The sequence below is a fragment of the Meriones unguiculatus genome, chromosome 11 (genome assembly GCF_030254825.1).
Source record: "Meriones unguiculatus strain TT.TT164.6M chromosome 11, Bangor_MerUng_6.1, whole genome shotgun sequence".
NCBI classification, from domain to species: Eukaryota; Metazoa; Chordata; class Mammalia; order Rodentia; family Muridae; genus Meriones; species Meriones unguiculatus.
In genome coordinates this window covers 17,131,681-17,153,539 of record NC_083359.1, presented here as the reverse complement: position 1 = coordinate 17,153,539, position 21,859 = coordinate 17,131,681, and the positions used below count along the sequence as shown (strand labels likewise).

The 21,859-nt window shown below is 43.9% G+C and overlaps 2 protein-coding genes across 3 annotated transcripts in view; one reads left to right on the top strand and one right to left on the bottom strand.

Moving 5' to 3' along the window:
- Rad50 (RAD50 double strand break repair protein) overlaps positions 1-6,324 on the bottom strand; it is a 55,723-nt gene extending 49,399 nt beyond the window's left edge. Inside the window, exons 1-3 of one of the 2 annotated variants that reach the window (XM_021637331.2) lie at positions 6,201-6,324; positions 4,893-4,976; positions 2,504-2,655 (exon numbers count right to left, since the gene is read on the bottom strand). In XM_021637331.2, the coding sequence (XP_021493006.1) occupies positions 2,504-2,571 (68 nt within the window). In that variant the 5' untranslated portion in view covers positions 2,572-2,655; positions 4,893-4,976; positions 6,201-6,324. Of the gene's footprint in view, positions 1-2,503; positions 2,656-4,892; positions 4,977-5,802 lie in introns of both variants that reach the window. The other variant, XM_021637330.2, reaches the window with a different exon arrangement.
- An 11,562-nt stretch (positions 6,325-17,886) lies between these two features.
- Il5 (interleukin 5) lies at positions 17,887-20,679 on the top strand. Its single transcript, XM_021637319.2, has 4 exons — positions 17,887-18,067; positions 18,611-18,643; positions 20,153-20,281; positions 20,357-20,679. The coding sequence occupies exons 1-4, from the start codon at positions 17,930-17,932 to the stop codon at positions 20,453-20,455; spliced, it is 399 nt and encodes a 132-aa protein (XP_021492994.1). The 5' UTR covers positions 17,887-17,929; the 3' UTR covers positions 20,456-20,679.
- Positions 20,680-21,859: the final 1,180 nt, after the last annotated feature.

The following is a 21,859-nucleotide window of genomic DNA, read 5'->3' as shown; positions in this document are numbered from 1 at the left end:
ATGATGGCTGGAGTTCAATCCTCAGCGCCCATGTGGAAGAAAACTCAGGTGGCACGCACTGAGGAGGCAGAGACGGGAGGACTCCTGGGACTCGCAGGCCATCAGCCTGGCTGAACTGTCAAGCTCCAGGTCAATAAATGACTGTCTCAAAAACAAAGGTGAATGGCTCCTGAAGAACCATACCCAAGGCTGAACACTGTCTTCCTCAAACACTTGCACACCTGCAGATATACCCACAGGAACATTCACAAATACACACAGGGAGAAAAAATGCTAACTCTTCCGTGGTCAAAAAGCTCACTGATGAGAAGGCTATATAAAATAGACAGTGCAAGAAAGAAGGCAAGAAAAAATTTTAAAACATAGTAGAATTTTTTTGTTGTTGTTTTATGTGTTTGCATATGTAATGTGTACGTGTGTGCACATCTACCTGGGTTCAAGAGGACAAGACGAGGTGCCTTTCTTAATCAATCTCCACCTTTCTTCTGAAACAAGGTCTCTTCCCACTAAATCTGGAGTTCACTGATTCTGAGTACACAGAAGTCCCAAGATTCTCTGGTCTGTTTCCCCAGAACTGGACATATATGACCTCATCAGGCCTTTACATGGGTGCTGAGAATCAAATGTGGGTCATCACACTTGACTGACAAGCATCTTCCCAGTCCCCATATTTGGACTTTTTATAATGAATTTAAAACAGTTGGAGTGCAGATACTTGTGGGTACCAGCAGACGGTATCAGAGCCCCTGGAGCTGGAGTGATGGGGATTTTTGAGTAGCCTGATGCAGGTACTGAAAGCCTAAGTTGGGTGCTCTGGAGAATGCAAGCTAGAGTCATCTCTCTAGCCCAATAACAATCTTCTATATTTGATCTTAGCCAAAAGGCTGGGGAGTGATGAAACCTATTTTCTAACTCACATTACCCATGTTTCTGATAATTTACCTTTCCTGTCTGCTACTGATGATCCTATTCTATTTTACTCTCTTAAGTCTCTTCTGCTTTTAGTTCTGGGGATGGAGGATGCACACTTTCTATCTATTATGTATGTATATTTCAAACTAGCGTATTTAAAAGTCCAAGTAGGTGAGCTGGGTGTGGTGGTTTGCACCCATATTCCTACCAGTAGGGAGGAAGGCAGGCTTTAGTCTGAGGCCAGCCTGGGCTTCACAAACAAACTTTGCCAGCTATGTAGGTGCATGCCTACAATCTCTTCTTGGGAGGTAGAGGCAGGAAGATCAGGAGTTCAAGTCATCCTTGGCTACACAGGAAGTTCGGAACCAACCTAGATTACATAAGACCCTCATCTCAAAAACAAGACAAACGAACAAAAAACCAAAAAGCCGAAAGGGGCAGGGAGGAGACCAGGGAGGGAGTGTGGGGTTGGGGAGGGAATGAGGGAGCGGGATACAGTGGGGACACAGAGTTAACAAAATGTAACAAAAAAGAAAAATAAAATTAAAAAAAAAAAAAAAAGCCACAAACCTTTGGCATTCTTCCTTTTGTTTTTCCCCCCTTCTTCCATGTCTCCTTTGGCATTTTTTTCTGATAAAGCCTACCTCCAAAATCCATACCCATTACAAGGCAGTATATAATAATCCTTCCAGGTATAACTACCTTGTAATGTTTTAAATATATGTATATATATTTATAGTTACTAGCATATGACTCTAACACATTGATAATAGTCAACAGGATTAAATTATTACTTTTCCCTACTTTTTTACTTTTCACCTCACCCATCTCTGCACATGGAATTAGTATTTATTCAACCCATACTTGAAGAGTTAAACACCCTCAATTACAGCAACTATCTACAAATGACAGTAAGGCAATTGAATATCATCACTATATCCTTAATAAGATCATTCTACTTCTGGGCTGGAGAGATAGCTCAGTGGTTTAGAACATTTGTTGCTCGTTCAGAGGTCCTGGGTTTGAATCCCAGAACCCACATGGTGGCAATCATCGCAACTCCAGCTCTAGGGGACACCTTCTTCTAACCTACTGTACATACAGACATGGAAGCACAACATTCATATGCGTTAAATATATAAATGTAAAAAATATAAAGAAAATATACTATGTCAAGATAAATAAAAAATCGTTCTACCTCAAGATAAGCGGTATTAAAACCACATGTTGACAGTGGATGAGACTGTACATGCAGAGGCGGGAGCAGACGGCAGCTCTACTCTTCATGCATTTACACTGGGAATAAAAATTACTCCTAAAAAACTAAGTCTGCGTTCAGATGTGAAGAAATACGCCTGGAACCCCAGCACTCAGGAGACTGAGGCAGGCCCTACACAATGAGTTCCAACCCAGGCTGAGATATAAAAAAAAAACAAAAAAAAACCCACAACAACAAAAACAAATGTATCAAAAGGAAAACAAAATTGTGTTCAAAGATAATTAATACACGCTCCTAAAATAAAACAAGTCACAGAAAGCCTTTTGAGTCCAGAAGACAGTGTGAGCACGTCTCCAAGTCCAAGGCGAGTACCTTATTCTATGAATGACTCCTTCCAGGGTTTTAAACTCTGTTTTCTTGCTTTTCTGACTGCAAAGCATGGACCTGTGCACGGCTACCACCTCTCCATTGACATCACGAAACTGTAGGCGGATCTGGGCTCGCACATCTGTCTCTTGAGCAACCTTTGATAGTAAACAGAGAAGCACTGTCATAAGCACACCAGAATTGAAAGGACGTGAGTGTAAGAAATCACTCATAATTTATACTCAACACAATGAAGACTATGTAGGGTAGTTTGGTAGATTTTATTATTAAAAACTGAATTTTCATCTGAATCTTCCTATTTCTCATTAAAGTACAAGACAAGAGCATTAACTAAGCAGAGCAGATTATAGATTTAGGACAGAGAAGGAATGAAGCAGTCATTTTAGAGAGGGCCCTGTAAAAATGTACTTAGCAGTATGACTATTTTCAAATTGAAATTCCTAGTTTCATAATCCCAGCACTATCTTTAGTCACATGAAAGTTTAAAGGTTTTTTTGTTTGTTTGTTTGTTTGTTTTGTTTGTTTATTTGTTTTTTAAGACAGTGCTTCTCTGTGTAGCCTTGGCTGTCCTGGACTTGATTTGTAGATCAGGCTGGCCTTGAACTCACAAAGATCTGTCTGCCTCCACCTCTGCCTCTGCCTTCCCCCAAGTGCTGAGATTACAGGTGTGTGCCACCAGGCCCGACTTAATTTAGAGGTTTTTGAGGTTTGGTTTGGTTTGTGTACAGTTAGGTTTTGTTGCTAAAACACTGACCAAAACCAATTTGGGGTGGAAAGGATTGATTTAGTTTACAAGTCAGTTTTAGCTCAGAAAGCCAGGGCAGGAACTCACGACAGGAACCTGGAGGCAGGAATGGAAGAAGAGGCCATGGAGGAGTGCTGCTACCTGGCTTGCTCAGCTACCTTTCTTACACAGCTCAAGCCCATTTGCCCAAGGATGGCACTATCTGCGAGCAGCTGGGCCCTCTATGTCAATCAGCAACCAAAACATACCCTATAGACAGACTCACAGGCCAATTTGCTGGAAGTAATTCTTCCGCTGATGTGCCCTCATTCCCAGGTATTTCTAGGTTTGTGTCAGCGTGACAAAAAGTGTGACAACTTGTTTTTGCTTGTTTGAGACAGGGCCCATGTTGCCCAGTCTGGTCTAGGTCTCCTGATCCTCCTGCCTCTACTTCTAGAGTGTTGGATTACAGGCATTCGGGAGCATAACAGGCTTAAAGTTTAAAGTCACATTTAACAACGTAACTTAAATGACTAACAGGTGGTTGGTTAAATAAACTAGGGCTGGTGATAGTGACATGTGCCTTTAATTTAGGAGGCAGGAACCCCCTAAACTCTGTTAAATTCCGGGCCAGTCCTGTCTACACACCTAGTTTCTGGTCAGCCAAGACTATACAGTGAGACTTTGCATTAAAGCAAACGAACAACAATCACCCTATAGGACATATGTACTAACAGATGCACAGCACATCACTAACTTAATTTGTATAATACACAAAACTCTACTGATAGACTAAACATGTATGAGTGTAATTACAGATGCACAAAAACATGGTTTTTACAAGCACAGAAAGGATTTAACAATAAACCCTTAACTTGCTGGGATTTAGTGGCACATTCACACTCTTGTAACAAGAAAAACCTATGAGTCAAACTCAATGTCCTGTATACACACGAGCAGGAAAAACAGTGCAATTCAAGCAATGCTTCACAAAGATTTTCATCATCGTGAAAATGTTTCATGTGGTGAAAAACTAAAAGCGATCTAAATGCAAATAATGCAACTATTAACAATATTTAGACAGCATCACAAGTTTTAACAAGAAAGACTTCACCTAATTTTTTTCCTTTAAGTAGAAGATTGAAAACACATCCCATGCACCAAGATTAACAATTCATTATAGTGGTTTTTTTTTTTTTTCAAAAATTATTTATTTGTGTGTTTGTGTCTGAGCACACATGCTCTAGCATGTGTACAGAAGTCAGAGAAGAACTTTGTGGGGTCAATTCTCTTCTTCCACCATTACAAGTTTGACCCCTGGCCTGCAGAGCAAGTGCATTTACCTGATGAACCATCTTGTCAGGCCTATCCTGTTTTAATTACCTCATGCTGTATGACCATGCTTAGTGGGGGGGGGGGGAACAAACTGAAATATATCCCTAGATAGGACTATGATCTCTGCTGTGCAAAACAGTACTTAAGAGCGAAAAAGAAATAAAAATCGCAAAGATGGTTATCACTGGGTGCTTAGACTGTAGATGACCTTCTCTTCAGACTTCCCACTGTTAGGTGCTCCATAATAAACGACAAGTACGTTTATAATTACAAACATTTCATTTTTCAAATATGAAACTTCACAGTCACCCTTACCTTGGGATCATGAACAAATGTATTTCCTTTGGTTCCAGGAGGGAAATCTCCAGTACAAATATACTTTAGACATTCAATGATGGTCTAAAGAAACAGAAAGTTGTGTTATTTAATTTGACAAACATTAATTCACAGGCAGGTGTGGAGGCGCATACCTAAAAGTCTAGCACTTAAGAGGTGGAAGGCAGGAAGATCAGGAGTTCCAGGTCACCCTAAGCTATGTGGGATGCTGTCTTCAAAATAAATAAAATAATAACAAAAATACATACTCATGCACCTAGGGATGAGTATTATACTTGTCTTCTCTCCAGGAGATTAATGCTAAGAACGCAGCTGGTTTACAATATCAAGTACATACATAATAAACATTCACCCGATGACATGTCCACACCATCTCCTGGCATTCAACAATCCAACTTGGTATTTCTGGCTACCCTGCAACTTGATACGTAGCCGAGGTTGGCCTGGAACTCACAGAAATGGGCATGCCTCTGGCAATCCAGGACTAAAGGTGTGTGTCACAAAGCACGGCCCAAATTTTCAGAAGCCTGGTAACAAGAGCTCACCAATTTAAGGCTTATTCCATCCACGTTCACATTAAGCCTTTTTTTTTTTTTTCCATTCATTTTGCCTTACCAGTGGACATGTTTTTCCATTTCTGGGTTACGCATTTCTCCTATTTTAAACCTGGGCTGCGGGGGTCCCGTTGGGAACAACCAATGGGGAGTGACTGCTAGACTTCGGGGAACGAGGGGGCGGAGCTGGAAAGGACGGGCACAGCCGGCCTTCGCCAGGCGGGAGTGGGCTACGGACCCTACAAGCGGCTGGGCCAGGCCGAGGTCCCCGAGGACCACGCCTCACACAGGGAGACGCCCCCAGCACCTTCTGGGGCCCTCGCCTCAGGACTTACCGTCTTCCCTGCCCCATTGGGCCCAACCAAAATTGTGAGGGGGCTGAAGAAAGAGATAACTTGCTTATCTTTATCCTCTATCCCAAAACTCCGCACGCCCATAATGCTCATCTTTTCGATCCGGGACATGCTTGCACCACGATTCTTAGCTCGGGGCCAGGGGCGAGTTTAAGCTCCAGGCGGAAGCTGGGCAAGCCGGTACGCGGACGCCCCGGGAGGGTCGGAAAGTTCCGAACGCCGGGCGGCCCGGAGCTCCGGCGGCGGGGGCACTTCCGGTCCCCCGGGCTTCTGCTTCCACGGGGGGCTGCGGCCGGTTCAGGGGTGCGGGAACACGGCCGAAGGAAGCCAAACGACCCAGCCAAGCACCCGCAAGCTCGCAAGTTCCCGCCTCGCCTGACCTAGGGTCACGTGGGACACGCGCGCATCTGTCCACGCCTCTCGCGCGCCCGGGGCATGCCGGGAAGTGGGAGTCCTACGGTGCGCGAACGAGGTCCTCCGGGTGCTCGTCCTCGGTCGGGCCTGGTGGCTTGCGTGCCTGTAATCCCATCATTCCGGAAGGGCAGAGGTAGAGGCGGGTGGATCTCTGTGAATTCCAGGCCAGGCTACACAGAGAAACCCTGTCTCGAAAAACAAAACAACAAAGGCTGGGACGTCGTCCCTGAATTCCCGCTCCTCGGTGGAAGCTGCTGGCATCACTGTTCAGTTTGACTTGCTTTGGCCTCTTGAGACAGACTCTAGTTCTGTGGGTTAAGTTGGCCTCGAACTCTCTTCTGCCTCAGTCTCAGTGTTGCTATTTTGGAGCCACCTAGACCGGTTTTTTGTTGTTGTTGTTTTGGTTTTTTGTTTGTTTGTTTTAATAACTAAGTAGCAAAGACCAAGACTTGACTGTCCGCACTCGGATCCCAGGACTGCAAGAATGGGGTGGGCTGGGGTGCATTCCGAGACCCATTAAATGGTTTGTTAATGACATCCACTTTACTGACTGCTGTTGATTTGCATTTTCAAATGGCTAGTAGTTTCTCTTGATCACGTGACTGATGTTGCCGTCGTAAGAGACTGTACTCTTGTATATATCTGTGCTTTAGAATAAATCAGTTTTAATTCCTGCTAAGCTGTAAATATTGCTAGTTAATGCTTAATGTGTGTGCGCAAAAAAGAGGTTATGGATTTGAGAGAGGACCAGGGGAAACACAGTATATGAGAGGGGTTAGAGGGAGGAATGGGAAGGGGGAAATGATGTAATTATATTTTAATTCTTCTGTTGTTGTGGTTATGGGACAGGGCCTCACCATATAATTCTGACTGCCTGGAATTCACTATGCAGACCAAGCTGGCTTCAAATTCAGAGATTCATTTGCCTCTGCCTCCCAAGTGCTAAAATTAAAGGTGTATGCCACCATACTTGGCTTTATGCTTAAATTCTTTTTCATTTATTTGTTTGTTTGTGTTTGGTTTTTCAAGACAGGGTTTCTCTGTGTAGCCTTGGCTATCCTGGACTCACTTTGTAGACCAGGCTAACCTTGAACTCACAGAGATCTGCCTGCCTCTGCCTGAGTGTTGGGATTTACAGGTGTGTGTCACCATGCCTGGCTTATGCTTTAATTCAGAAGAAGAGGAGGAGGAGGAGGAGGAGGAAGATGAAAAAGCAGCCAGGTAGACAGACCAGGTGAGACAAGCCAGTAATCCCTGTTCTTGGGAAGCTGAGGCAGGAGGATCATTGCAAGTTCCCAGCCAACCGTGGCTGCGATAATGAGACCTTGTCTCAAAAAACAAAAAGTGAAGGAAATTTAAGGGACTCGAATTCTGAATGTAATAGAAATTAGGTGACAGGAATGCTTATTAAGAAATATTTGCAATTTAATATAATGGCTTTTTAGATTCATACGTAAGTATTAGTAATAGGGCCATACTATTTAAATATTTCGTTAATCTTATATGTATGTGTGTGGGCATGTGCACGTGTGGCAGGCTCAAAAGTGTGCTGGGGGCCTTGGAACTGGGTGCTTGATGTGCGTGCTAGGAACTGAATTCTGCTACACTCTGCACTCCGGAAGAACAACACATGAATCTCACGTAAGCACACACAAACACATTTTGGAAAAGAGAATAATTCAGAAAAATAGTTAATCAAAAAAACAATGAGCATGTCATGGTAGTTACATTCCATTACAAAAAGAAAATTCTACCTTGTGATAATGGGAACTATAAATCTAAGCAGAAGGGTTGTGGGATTAAGATGATAAAGGTTTTCCAGTAAAAATGACAAATAAGGTTCAAGGGACCAGTCAGTCAGGTCCTCAGTGCTCAGTAAAGTGCTTCTGGAAAAATGTTTGCTCTTCCTTGAACCAAAAGTAATGTGATGAAAAACAAAGCTACCATAGATGTTATCTTCTGTCCACAGGAACCTATGTCTAATACTTGCTGACTGATTGTCTTCGGTGAGCGCTAACCCGGCTCTCTGGTGGCTGGCTTTGGTTCAGTTTTCCTTGTCATTTGCATTGTGCACCTCTTGAAAAGAGCTGGCAAATGACTTTAATACGGTTTCATACTGGGTGTCTTTTAACAGGTGGGTTTAACTCCTCTGAGACTCAATGTCCCCTGGCTGCTGGTCAATTTGGACTTTTTTTTTTCTGTCTTAATACTGTGTTTTTTGTCTCTCTTATTCTTTACATTTTTCTAGATTGGTTGAACATTTTTATTCTTTTGTTTTAGTATCTGAATTAGAAAAAAATCTTTTTTTCTTTTTTTTTTTTGGAAGTTCTATTTAAAATTTTCACATAGCTATGTTGAGGTTCAAAGTTAAGCATTTTAGGACCTTTGTCAATGTCACAACAACAACAAAAAACCAATTCTTGTCGCATCGCATCCTCCATTATCATATAACTCTTTGTAATTCTCATTCTAAGTGTCTTGAATATGGGGCCCAGTGAGCTAAATGCACACACTGCTATTTGGGTTTACCAGCAGTTACCAAACTATAGTAACTCCTATTGCTTGTGTCCCTCACTACATGAGCAAAACTCTTAAAAGTTTGTGCAGGAGGCTGGGACGTCACTAGGCTACTGCAGTGCTTGTTTCAAGCACACAAAAACCCAGGTTCAATCCCCGTCACCACATAAACCAGATGGAGTGTGTATATCTGTAATTCCAGGACTCAGGAGGCAAAGGCAGGAGGATCAGGAGTTCAGGGTTATCCTTGGTTACATAATGAATACCCAGCCTGGGCTACATCTTATGCTATCTTATCTTTAAAAAAAGATGGAGAGATAGAAAGGGCTGAAGAGATGGCTCAGTGCTTAAGAGCACTGTCTGCTCTTTCAGAGGTCCTGAGTCCAATTCCCAGCAACCACATGGTGACTCATGACCATCTATAATGGGATCTGATGCCCTCTTCTGTCATACAGGCATACATGCAAACAGTACACAGACATGTATAAATAAACAAACCTTTAAAAAAAAAAAAGCAAAAACAAAAACCCCAGTGCTAGTTGCTAGTGGACTTTACATTTAAATAAATAAGTAAATAAACTCTCAATGCCGATATCAGAATTACTGTTATTTCTATGGAAATGCTTTATGACTTGTGAAGTATTAAGAATATGAGGGAGAAGACTGAATAAAGGCAAAGCATACCAGTGTGTGTAAGAGTGTGTGAGTGTGTGTTTGTGTGTATGTGTGAAAACGCCAAGACAACACCCTTATTTGTATGCTAATTTTCTTAAGATTTATTTACTATGTATACTGTGTTCTGGCTACATGTATGCCTGCACACCAGAAGAGGGCACCAGATCTTGTTACAGATGGTTACGAACCACCATGTGGTTGCTGGAAATTGAACTCAGGACCTCTGGAAGAGCAGAGAGTGCTCTAACCACTGAGCCCCCTCTCTCCAGCCCTTTATATGCTAATTTTAAAAACAGTAACAATACAAGAGATTTCTTTGTACACTGGATTATTTCCAGAGGTCAGTGTGATAAAAAATGGCATCAACAGTTATGAAAATGATCTTGTCCATTTGTCAGCATAAGGATTTTTTTTTTTTTTTTTTTCAAAATTTCTACAAAGAAGTGCTGAGCAAGTGGTACATGCTTTTAAACACTAGGGACGTGGAGGCAGGAGGATTACCATTGGAGATCAACCTGGATTTTATAAGGGGGTTCTGCCTCAGAACAAACAGCTGGATACAAGAGGATAGTGACGCTAGGATGCTAGCACTCAGAGGGCAGAGGCAGGAGGATTGCTGCATGAGGCCAGCCTGGTCTACATAGCAAACTCCAGGCCATCCAGGGCCACACCCTGGCTACATAGTGAGTTTGAAAGCAGCCTGGGATATATGAGACCCTGACTTAAAAACAAGAAGAACAGACAAACGAGCACAGATTCTACAAGGAGCTTTCTGATGGCGTTATTTAAAATTGTGAAATCCTGGGCTGAAAAGCAGCTGTCCACAGTTGGGGGTTTTTGGCTGGGGTGAGAGTGGGGAAGGACTCTGTTTTCTTTAAGGGGTTGGCCGCCAGGAGTTTGAGCACGCTCCAGGGAGTATATAGGCAACACAAATTGGACTTGGGGGATTTTGTTGTTGTTTTGCTTTTTTGGGGGGCGGGAGAGGTCACAATGGTACGGGGGGAGGGGCAGGCCTGGGAGAACTGGGAAGTGAGTGTGATCGGAGCACATGATTTCCAAATAGTCAATAAAAATGTTATGATGGAAAAATAAATTTAAAAAAGTTATGAAGCCCTGGAGGCAAGTGTAATGGCCAAAAGTTGGGGAACAGTGAGGTGAGCAGAGACACCACTTTCCTTTGAGAACAGGCGAGCATTAAAATATTAAGAAGAAAATGACATAGACACAAACAAGAAATCATACGCAGGAAAGACTAATGTAAACCTCACACGTCCGTTGATTACAACCACGTAAAAGTATCCAAAAGTTAGTAAAGACTGGGAAAAAATGCCCAAAAAAACAAAAAAAGTAATAGTGTTTATGCCAAGGGAAATTCAGTGCTGACTTTCCTATAGTGTTTCTATTAAAAAAAAATAAAAATAACAATAACCTCATCTTAAAGATAGGTTTTAGGGCTGGAAGGCTAGAGGTTAAAATAGAGTCAAGAGGAAATGTTATCAATTTGCATTTAGTCACTACAAAGACTATGGAGGATCATGCCCAGGTGATTGATTAGAATCAGTTGATTGAAAACACATCTGACCTGAAATGATATCACAGAGAAAACCCCAGTTCTGGAAAAAACTGTTAGTGATCTGTAACCCATTAAAGGAGATAAAGGGCTTAGGGTAAAAGGGATGAACGCTGTCTGCTAATGTGCCCTTTCAAATGTACATTACCACACACATAAAAAACTAAAATACCTATTATTTTGTTCTTTTTATTTCAATTTATAACATTATTATGAAAATAACATACAAAGTCTCTTTTCTTAATTGTATAGTCACCAATCCTTAAAGATTCAGATTACTGACGGATAATTTGTTTCTGTTCACCTAAAACACTGTAGATTTTAAACTGGACACTTTCAAAAGTGGTGAACACTTTTAACTCAGCACTTGGGAGACAAAGATAGGCAGGTCTCTGTGAGACTGAGGTCAGCCTGGTCTACACATCAGGTTCCAGGACATCCGGGGCTGCATAGTGAGAGACCCTGCCCCCAAAATAAAATAGATTCTTTTGTGGGGGCTTGTTTTTGAGACAGTTTATGTAGCTTGGGCTGGCCTCAAACTTGCTCTGTAGCTGCGTTTGTGCCTCCACCTCTCAGGGGGTAGGATTGCAGGTCTGAACCACCATCCTGTCACATTAATAGATTTCAAAAACTTTCTCAGCTCCTTTTGGCTTGGTCACAAGAGCCAACTCTTCGAGCTCTGTCTTCTTGCCAGGAATCTTGTTTTGTCCAGTCTCCTGGCTGTAGGCAAAAGACACTATGAATCTCTACAGTATTCATATTAATTTGTCCAATTAGTACAATCTACAATTGAGAGACCGCTGATTTTGCTTATTTATTCAATAAACATTGAGTGCCTACAACAGGGTCTGACTGTATAGCCCTGGATGGCCTGGTGCTCACTATATAAACCTGACTGGCCTCGAACTCACAGAGATCCACCTGCTTCTGCCTCCATAGTGCTACGATTAAAGGTGTGTGCTACCATACAGGTAGATGCAATTGTGCCTGCCTTCCTGGATGTGACCCAGGACAGCACATCTGAGCACTTAGTGTCTCTTGGATGCTGCTGAGCTGTGACCGCATCTGAGTCTGTTTTGTATATGATGACCTTAATGGTTTTAGGTGAGCGCTGGCCAGGAATTTTGTCTTTTCATTTGGGTGTGTGTGGTGTCTTGCTCATGGTGAGGCAGAAATGATGGTTTGGAGGAGGAAGACCACAGAGATAATATGTCATTCTTTTCATGTCATTTCAAAAGTTCATGTTATAACATGACTGATTGCTGTTGGGTTTCATCATCTGTCCTCTGACCTTCACCCATGTGCTGGGGCACAGTGTACAATAAATAAAATATACTTCTAACTTTTCAAAAAAATCATTGCCTCTTTTTTGGGAATTTCTATTTATAAAGCTCTTCCAATGTTTTAAAGTTAGCACTCTAAGTATCCATGGGAGATGGCTCACCTTTTAAGGTGTTTGCCCCTAATCCTGGTGACCTGAGTTTATATCTCAACCCACAGGGTAGAAGGAGAGAATTACCTTCCACAAGCTGTGCTCTGATCTCTGCCTGTATATCACACATGCTCAAATGCACTCACGTACACGCACACACATACGCACGATGGTAATAAATAATATTTCCACTCTAAGAAAGCTTGCAAGGAGGTTGAGGAGATTAAACTCATAGAGGAAAAGTTAGTGACGTAGCTTTATGAGAACTATGATTCTGAGCTGAGGTGGTACACACTTATACCCTGTACTTCTAGTACTTGAGATGCTAAAGATGGAAGATTGAGAGTTTGAGGCCAGCCTGGGCTATATTGCCAGAATCCCCATCTCAAAAGAAAAGAAAGGAGAAGAGAGGGGAAGCAAGGGGAGGAACCAGCTTAGCATACACAAGATCCTATATCCAAAACAAAAACAAAAACAAAAAACATTGTATACACTTTATGCACGGCATTATTCAGAGCAATTTAAAGAGGAGGGAAAAAAACCCTAAGCATTCATCAATAGAAAAATGGACAAACCAAACAGGATCTGTACATAAGACACAGCATTATTCAGCAGGGAAGAAAATTCTCACACATGCTAGAACACCGATGAAGAACGACATTATTGCAAATGCAATAAACCAGTTACAAAAGACAGCACTGTATGATCCACTGTAGTGAAACCCACCCGTTCAGAAAGCAGAGGCCTGGCTGGCAGGGCTGGCAGGGATTTCTGATTTTTTTTTTTTTTTTTTTTTTTAATGTGATGCTACTAGACCCAACACCTAAAAGCTGAGATGAGACATTTCATGTTACGGTGTATTTCTCTACAGTTTCACAGAATTTAAGGAAATACAATGTTGAGCACACCAGGCAGCACACATCTGTCATTTAAGCACTTGGCAGGCTGAGGCAGGGGGATCGGGAATTCAGAGAGTACATAGTAAGTTCAAAACCAGTCTGGGCTTCATGAGACACTGTCACAAACAAACAAACAAAAAGTACAAATTTGAACAGGAAAATAGTTTTTCTAAGGAGGGAATCGGCATGTGGGTAGAAATGAGATTTCGGGTTCCTTTCTTTAAACTGGGTCAGGGTAAAGGTCATCCTCAGCTACATAGTAAATTGAAAGCCAGCTTAGCATATGTAAGATCCTATATCCAAAAACGAAAAAAAAAAAAAAAAAACAAACCCTGAGCCCATAGAAATCATACGGTAATAGCTGAGGTGGAGTTGCGTGAGTACTTTCAGGCAGACGATCCATGCTGTACTGTACTGTAGGCCTCACCACCTTCATTTTGTAAATATGGCCTCTCCCACTTCATCCTTCTCACAGCCAGCCTGTATTACTTCCCTAAAAATGGTGAGCAGCTGCTACATTTTCCCTGCTCAGTGAAGGCTGGCATGAGGACTTTCAATCTGCTCCTCCCTCCATGGCCGGTGCGGCTCTGTCGTGGTGTTGAATCACTCCGAAACCTTGCTGGAGTTACTAAAATTATTTGGCAATTCCCCCGAAGCCTTCATTAAGCCCACACTTTCTCAGTGTAGCCAGAAGACATCAGAGAGGAAATAGAATTATTGTCTCATAACCTCAGGGGTGAGCCAGACCCTGCTAGAACTAAGCGTGGGGTTTGAGAGCATCACGTCAGGCCCACTGTGGTTCCTACTTGACTGCTACCGGTTTCAGTGATGTGAGCCTGCAGGCATTTGAGCTAGTATGTCTCCACAATACTGAGAGTGTTCAACTCAGACGCGTCTAGCCAAGAGCCCAAACCTAAGTACAAACATGAAAATGCACAAAATACACATGCTTAGCACCGGTGGCTTCATGGGAAAGGTATGTCAGCTTTCCAGTGGTCTCTGCCACTCATGCAGAACTATGTACACAGCTCCGGAAAAAGATTCGGGGTAACGATTGGTGTTTGGTTCTGAGATCAGCGATCTGAGCCCAAGAACATACATTCATGCACAGCCAACCCTCGGGAGGAAAGGCCCTCTCAGCCTGGGGCACATCCAGGAGAGGCTGTGCCCACATGCTACCTGTCTGTGATGTGTTCGTTTCTTTCCCAGCCTCTACACCCCTCTTACAACCAAGACCGATCCTGCATGCCTCTGCTGTGTGTTTTGGACAGGGTGCTTGTTCACTTCTGGCTCAGGAAGGGCATCCCATTGGCTTAGCCACAGGACCGCGGTGGTAAACACAGAACCCTACTCACTGAGTCGGTTTTTCCGCTATTTCATCGGCGTATGTTAACTTTATAAAACAAGGGGTTTCCTTGTGACGTTTCCATACCTGTTTATAACGTCCTTTGGTCACATTTACTCCTCACTGTCTCATCTCCTTCCTTCTTCCCACTAGTCCTCCCCGTCTTTCCAAACAGAGACTGGGTTGGTCGAATGTTATGGCTGCTTGTGTTTTGGGCTTTGGGTTTTTTAGACAGACTCTCATGTAGCCTACACTGGCCTCAAATTTACGCTGTAGCTGAGATGGGCCTTCAATTCCCGATTCCTCTGTTTCAAATTCCTAAATGCCAGGGAGATAGGCATTAGACACCACGTTTTGCCAGAGACTGAACTGGTTTTTGTTTATTCGTTTGTTTCTTTTAACTTTTTATTGACTCTTTATGAGTTTTGCATCATGCACTTCTGTCCCGCTCATCTTCTTGTCCCCTCATATCTGACCTTTGCCCTTGCAAAACCCCCAGATAAAACACACACACACACACACACACACAATAACAACAACAAAGGCATAGAAAACATCTCATCGTGGAAGCTGTAGTGTCACCGTGTGTCCTAATGTGTATCCCTCTAGCCATGAATTGATGTTTTCTATAATTTATATACTGTTATTTATAAATAATTTAAAATTTTACATATTGTTATTGTTATTTTACGCGCATTGGTGTCTTGCCTGTATGTATGTCTGTGTGGGGGTGTTGAGTCCCCTGTAGACAGTTGTGAGCTGACATGTGGGTGGTGGAAATTGAACCCAGGGCCTCTGGAAAAGCAGCCAGTGCTCTTAACTACTGAGCTGTCTCTTCCGCCCCAAATTGGTTTTTTTTTTCAACCCATGTTTCTATTAGCATTCATCAGCTGTATTGTACATGCAGATGGTGCTTTGCAGCCGTATTCACCCCACGCACGCCCTTTCTCATCCCCTTTCCACTCCTGCTAATCCTCTTTCTTTTCCAAACCAACACTCTTTGTGTTTCCTTTCCAGCGAGCCGGTGCTTTGTTTTGTTCTTTAGGACTGTTTACAGGACCACAGGCACCTTGCCAGTGATGAGATCACAGAAGAAAAAGTCTCTTCCCTGAACCCATCAGCCGTTAACTGCAGCTGCGTACAAATGCTCCGGAGGGGTGGGGCCCATGAACTTCTTCCATGAGAGGGTGATGATGGACCCAGTCTGGTCCCCAGTGATCACAACAGCCATGTCATGCCCAGAGCCAGCATTCCACACAGCCTCTACCACTTCCTTCAGCACATTCTGTCCACTCCTTCCTGCTGTGTTTCCTGGCACTGCAGGGGGGATATAGTTACCATCGATTCCACTTTGAGGGCTGAGCATCCAATAGTCACTCATTCTCACTACCTTGACCACTGACTGGTTTCTGCAATGATCACTGGCGATTTTAAAAAGGAGTGTCCCTAACCAGAGCTGACGGCAGCACTGCTTTGTAAGCGTACATACACATAGTTACTTAGAAAAATTGACAGGCATGTTATACTCGTTTAGCACCAACAACAGCAACACTTTCCCTGCGGGGAGCTTTTGGCCAGGCTTCCTGTGTATTCCTTCCTGTGGAGCGGGCCTCAAATTGACTCATAAAGCAGTTGGTTGCCTCCCTAACAGACTTACCACTAGTGCATCAGATGGCACATTTTACTTGGCCTGTTGGCCTGTGCAAGCAGGATCCACAGATAGGTAAGACTGTTGCTACAACTCTCCCTAAGTAGCCTACATAACACTTTCCAGCACCATGAGTGCTGGCCAGTAGGGAGAAAGCTTTTGGTTTGGTTCCAGTGTGGTTCCTCTGCATCTTGACACTAGAGAGTGCAGTGAGAATGAACTGTTTTGATTGAACAGTGAAAAAAGCAAAACCGGAGCAAGATGCAATGGGACACAGCGCTTGGGAGGCTGAGGCAGAAGGATCAGAAGTTCATGGGCAGTTTGGGCCACATAGTCAGACTGTGTCTGCGTAAAACCCCCACAAAGGAAAGAAAAGAAAGAAGGAACCTCAAAGGAAATGCAAAACTTGATTCTTCCCGCTGTGTGTGACAGGATAGAGAGAGAGCCAGGAGTCACCCTGGGAACCCCTCATGGTAAACTGCTTGAGAACTGGGTCAGTGGGCTAGAGAGATGGCTTAGCAGTTAAGAGCACTGACTGCTCTTCCAGATGGACCCAGGTTCAAATCCCAGCACCCACATGGCAGCTCACAACTATCTGTAACTTCAGTTCCAGGGGACACCCACACCCAGACCCATGCAGGCTAAATACCAGCGCATATTAAATAAATAAATAAATAAATAGTGAAAAAAGTAAGATGGTTAAAAACAGCGAGGGAGAGAACTGGGTAAAGGCCAAGCCACTAAGGCAGCACAGGAAGGAGCCTCTTACCCCGCACGGTATGAACAACTGATCTACTTATCTTCACCCAGCTTGAGTCGGGCTTTTAAGAGCAGACAGGATGCCGAGCAGAAACCTCTACACTCTGTAACTCAGCTCTGCTGGTCTGGCTACTTTAATAAGTGTCTTCCCCCCCAGAGTGTTTTCAAGTCCTTTTCGAAGCACGGATGGGTCTAGCTGCAGCCAATGTCAACCCAAAAGACACCCCCCTTTCCCTCTTCGCCTTGGCTCTTTGAAGCAGGGTCTCGTGTGTTCCAGGCTGACCGTGCGTGTCCCACCACACCTAGGAAAATGTCCCCAATAATTGTGAATTTTAGCATAACTCTGCCTGGAGGTATATGTTTGAATGCATCTTTTTTTTATTTATTTATTAGGAAGTAAGCTTAATACGTTAAAGCATGGAATGGGGCAGGGGGTTAATAAAAATAATAAAAAAAGATGCTTATGAAAAGAGGAGCACACGCTCAAGACTGTTGAGTGTGGGCATCTCTAGAGAGCCTGGCCATATCTGCACATCTTTTAAAGAGAAAATTCTGAATGGACTGTCACTGTGGATCAAGGTCGTAGAAACAATTTTTCATTACACAAAATGCTTCTTAAACGGGAGTAAAGGTGGAGGTGTTTACTATTACGAAAAGAGCAAAAAAAAAAATGCACTTTTCTTTGAAGACGTTGGAAATGTTGAGTTTCGCTACCTGCCTTTATTAGATGCCCTCTATCTGATTGTTAGAAATTATTCATTTCCTCAAAGAGAGAGAATAAATTGCTTGGGGATGCAGCCCTGCTCTGTGTTCTTCCTCCTCGAAAGGCAAGTGGTGAAGGCTCAGAACCATGAGGTTGCCTCTGCAGCTGAGCATTCTAACTCTCGCCTGGGTCTGGGCCGTGGCTCTGGAGATTCCCATGAGCGCCGTGGTGAAGGAGACCTTGATACAGCTGTCCACTCACCGGGCTCTACTGACAAGCAACGAGGTAAAGCACAACTTTTCTCTCTGCCCTTTTGCTTTCAAGATCGGGTCTTGCTGGGCCACCCTGTCTGGCCTCAAACTTGCTGCGGAGACTAAGCTGTCCCAGCTCCCCTGAGAGCCTCCTACCTCTGTCTCCCGGACACCAGGATGGCAGACACTTTACCTTACCTGACTCTGCTGTTCTTTAAAATGCAGAAATGCATGGGTGTGGTGGGGCATGCCTTTAATCCCAGAACTTGGGAGGCAGAGGCAGGTGGATCTCTGTGAGTTCAAGGCCAGCCTGGTCTACGAAGCTAGTTCCCAGCCAGCCAGAGCTGCACAGTGAGACCCTGATTCAAAAAAAAGACTTAAAAAAAAAAACAACTCATTAATAATTTGTGGCAGTTCATTCTTACATATAAAAATCTGCTATAAATAATGCAACTATGAATGTGTTAGTGTTAATGCCCAGGTGAAAACCCTATCACCAGCAAGCACTGTATTGAAAAAAAAATTTTAAAACAAGACAAACTGCTTTAGAAATGACCCTGTGCTCTTTCCTTTGCAGACAGTGAGGCTTCCTGTTCCTACTCATAAAAATGTAAGTTTAAGTTATACTTCGACGCCATGATTGCATGAGTATATAAGCTATAAATCATTTACTTCTTGCTTTCTGTTGTTGTGTTTAGGCGTGGGCATCTCCCTAGGTCCCAAGCTCTTGGGTTCAAGTGATTCTCTTGCCTTGGTGCAAACAACTACCCAGGAAATCATTCGTTTTCAGTAACACTGATGTTCTTTGAGCTTTTTTAACGTGGGTGGATGTCAAAGTAGGTGCTTATAGATATGAAGGGTAAGAGCGTGGCCAAGGATGTTATCCAAGCACTTGGTAGCCTGAGTCTGAGGCCAGCTTTAGGGTGCATGTGAATTCAAGGCCAGCCTGGATTGCATAGCCAGATCCCGTATTAAAAAGAAATAAAATAAATAAATAAATAAATAAACATTGAGGACAGCCTAATGGATGGAGCGCCTGATATGCATGAAACCCTGAGCTCGTTCCTTAGCACCGGAAAACTAGGCACGGTAGTGCATGCCAGAGGATCAGGGGCTCAAGGTCATTCTCAGCCCCACACTGAGCTAGAGGCCAGCCTGGGCTATGTGACGCTCCAAACCCACTAACCAATCAGTATTAGGAGTGACTGTGAGCTAGCAGAGCCAGGGGAGTGGTCAGCAGCAGCTGTGGCCCTCCGCCTGACAGAGCCTCACAGCAAAGACCCTTTGCACATTTCCACACGGGGCAGGCAGGCAAGAGGGCCTGCTGTGCTCCCTTTGGTTCTGTCTGTGGCTTCCTTCCTCCTCGCGTGTTTCTTTATTTTCCCTTTCCTTCTTTAGGATTGCTGAGGGTCAAGCCCAGGGCCTTGCCTGGGCTAACTAAGCGCCCTACCGCTGAGCTCCAGAGCCAGCCCACTCTAAAACCTTTCTGAAAGTGTTGATAACTGTTATCCTTTCATTTGTTTCTATATTGTGTGTATGAGCATTTTGCCTGCATACGTGTGTGTTCCATGTTCACATCTGGTATCCCTGAAGGCTAAAGATGTCATTTTCTAAATAGAAGAAAATCATCAACCTAAATTCCACAAGAAAATATTGGGTTGGATGTGGGGTCACTCATGGTTAATCCCAGGACTCAGATGGTTGTGAGCCACCACAAGGGTGCTGGGAACTGAACCCAAATCCTCTGGAAGAGCAGCCAGTGACCATAACCACTGAGCCATCTCTCTAGCCCCAATCCTAACTTTGGTTTTGATTTTTTTTTTTTTTTTTAAAAAAACAGTCTCATGTAGCACTGGCTGGCCTCAAACTCTATGTATCAGAGGCTGACCTTGAACTCCTGATCCTCTTACCTCTACCTCCCGAATGCTGGGATTACAGATAAACTCTACCATGTCTTGGATTATCCGATTGTTTCACTCACTGGTGCATTTAAACTGCACATATTGATTGCATATGACATGATATTTTGAAATATGTATACTCTGTGGGGTGGCTGATACAACGAGTTAGCTTGATCTATTTGTTGTGTTGTTTTTTTTTTATAATCTTCCTCTTTCAGCACCAGCTGTGCATTGGAGAAATCTTTCAGGGGCTAGACATACTGAAGAACCAAACTGCCCGTGGGGGTGCCGTGGAAACGCTATTCCAAAACTTATCATTAATAAAGAAATACATTGACCGCCAAAAAGTAAGTTTCCTCAAGAACCCGGTGAGTCTGGCTGCAGCTGTTTCTCCAGGAGCCAACGAATGTCTGTTTTCACAGGAGAAGTGTGGCGAGGAGAGACGGAGAGCACGGCAGTTCCTGGATTACCTGCAAGAGTTCCTCGGGGTGATGAGTACCGAGTGGACAATGGAAGGCTGAGGCCGAGCTGGCCCAGTGGAGACAGGACCTCAGATTTTTAGCTGAACTTTAAACTGATGCATAAAACCCACAAAATTGTACCGATGAAGGGATTGCCCTGTGCTGTTTCCAGTCATATTTACATCACGTAGTCAAGCTAAACTCTTCTACTTCCTCAAACATTGATCATTTACATATGACAAAATATTTAAAATTCTTTTGTGTGCGTGTAACAGAAATCCCTGTGGCCCAGGCTGGCTTCGAACTCGTAATGTAGCTAAGGATGACCTTGAACATCTGATCCACCTCCCTCCTTCTCCTGAGTGCTGAGATGACAGACATGCACCATTAGGACTAGTTCGTGTGATTCTGGGGATGGAACCCAGGGGTCTGCGCATGCCACCCACTGAGTTACATTTCCTAGCCCCGATCCCCTTATTTTGAGACAGGGTCTCAAGTAGTCCAGGCTGGCCTTGAACTGAGTGTGTAGCCGAGGATGACTTGGAACTCTTGAACCAGGTGGAAGCAGGAGGATCACACGTGCCCCTTCGACATCCTTTCTCCTGGCCCCTTGAGGTAGACAGTGACGCTCAATGACCCTCTTGTTGAGGGATGCCATGCCAGGGCTTCCTGTTCCTGTTAACTTCAATGTAAAACCCCCTAGTCAAGCTCCCCTCAGCCCCAGGCTGCTCTCCCCAGCCTCCGGTAACCCCACTTCTACTCTCGACTTCTGTAAGGTTAATTCTTATCTTCTCCGTAGGAATCAGATCGGGCCATCGTCGTCTCTCTGTGCCTGGAGTGGCTAGATTTTGGAGGGGGAAGGGGACATCTCATTGCCGTGAGAATGAGAGCAAAGCCACATGCTGGGCCTTGCTTTTTCAGTGTAACTGAACTGCAGAAGCCGAGTAAATACTTGGGGGTATACCACAACCTCACTCCCTCCCACAAGCAGAAAACATCAAATGGCTGAGATATTTGATCCAGCCTCCCCCAGTGCACCCCAGGAAACGACAGATGCATGCTTTTATTTAAGTCTATAAGATGTTCATATTATTTATGACATGTTTAAGGATTCAGTAAGTTAATATTTATTGCAATGTATGCAATATTCTAATAAAGCAAAAAAAAAAAAAAAAAAAAAACACCGCCTCTCATTCCGTTTGTCATTGGTCCACCCTAGGGCTGGCTGTGGGTTGGGTCCCTGCACAGTCTTCAGAGGAGGGGCTGAGTATATGCTAGCTGAGCACCGCCCTGCTCCTTAGAGTTGCTGGGAGCACCAAGGGTGGAAGCGGCCCAGCAGGACTTGGATGAAGTGCTGGCTGTGCAAGTGTGAAGGTCGGAGATGGAGCTCCAAAACCTGGGCACAAGTGTAATCCCAACACCGGGAGGCAGATAGCCAGATCCCTTGATGCGGACCTGCGGCCT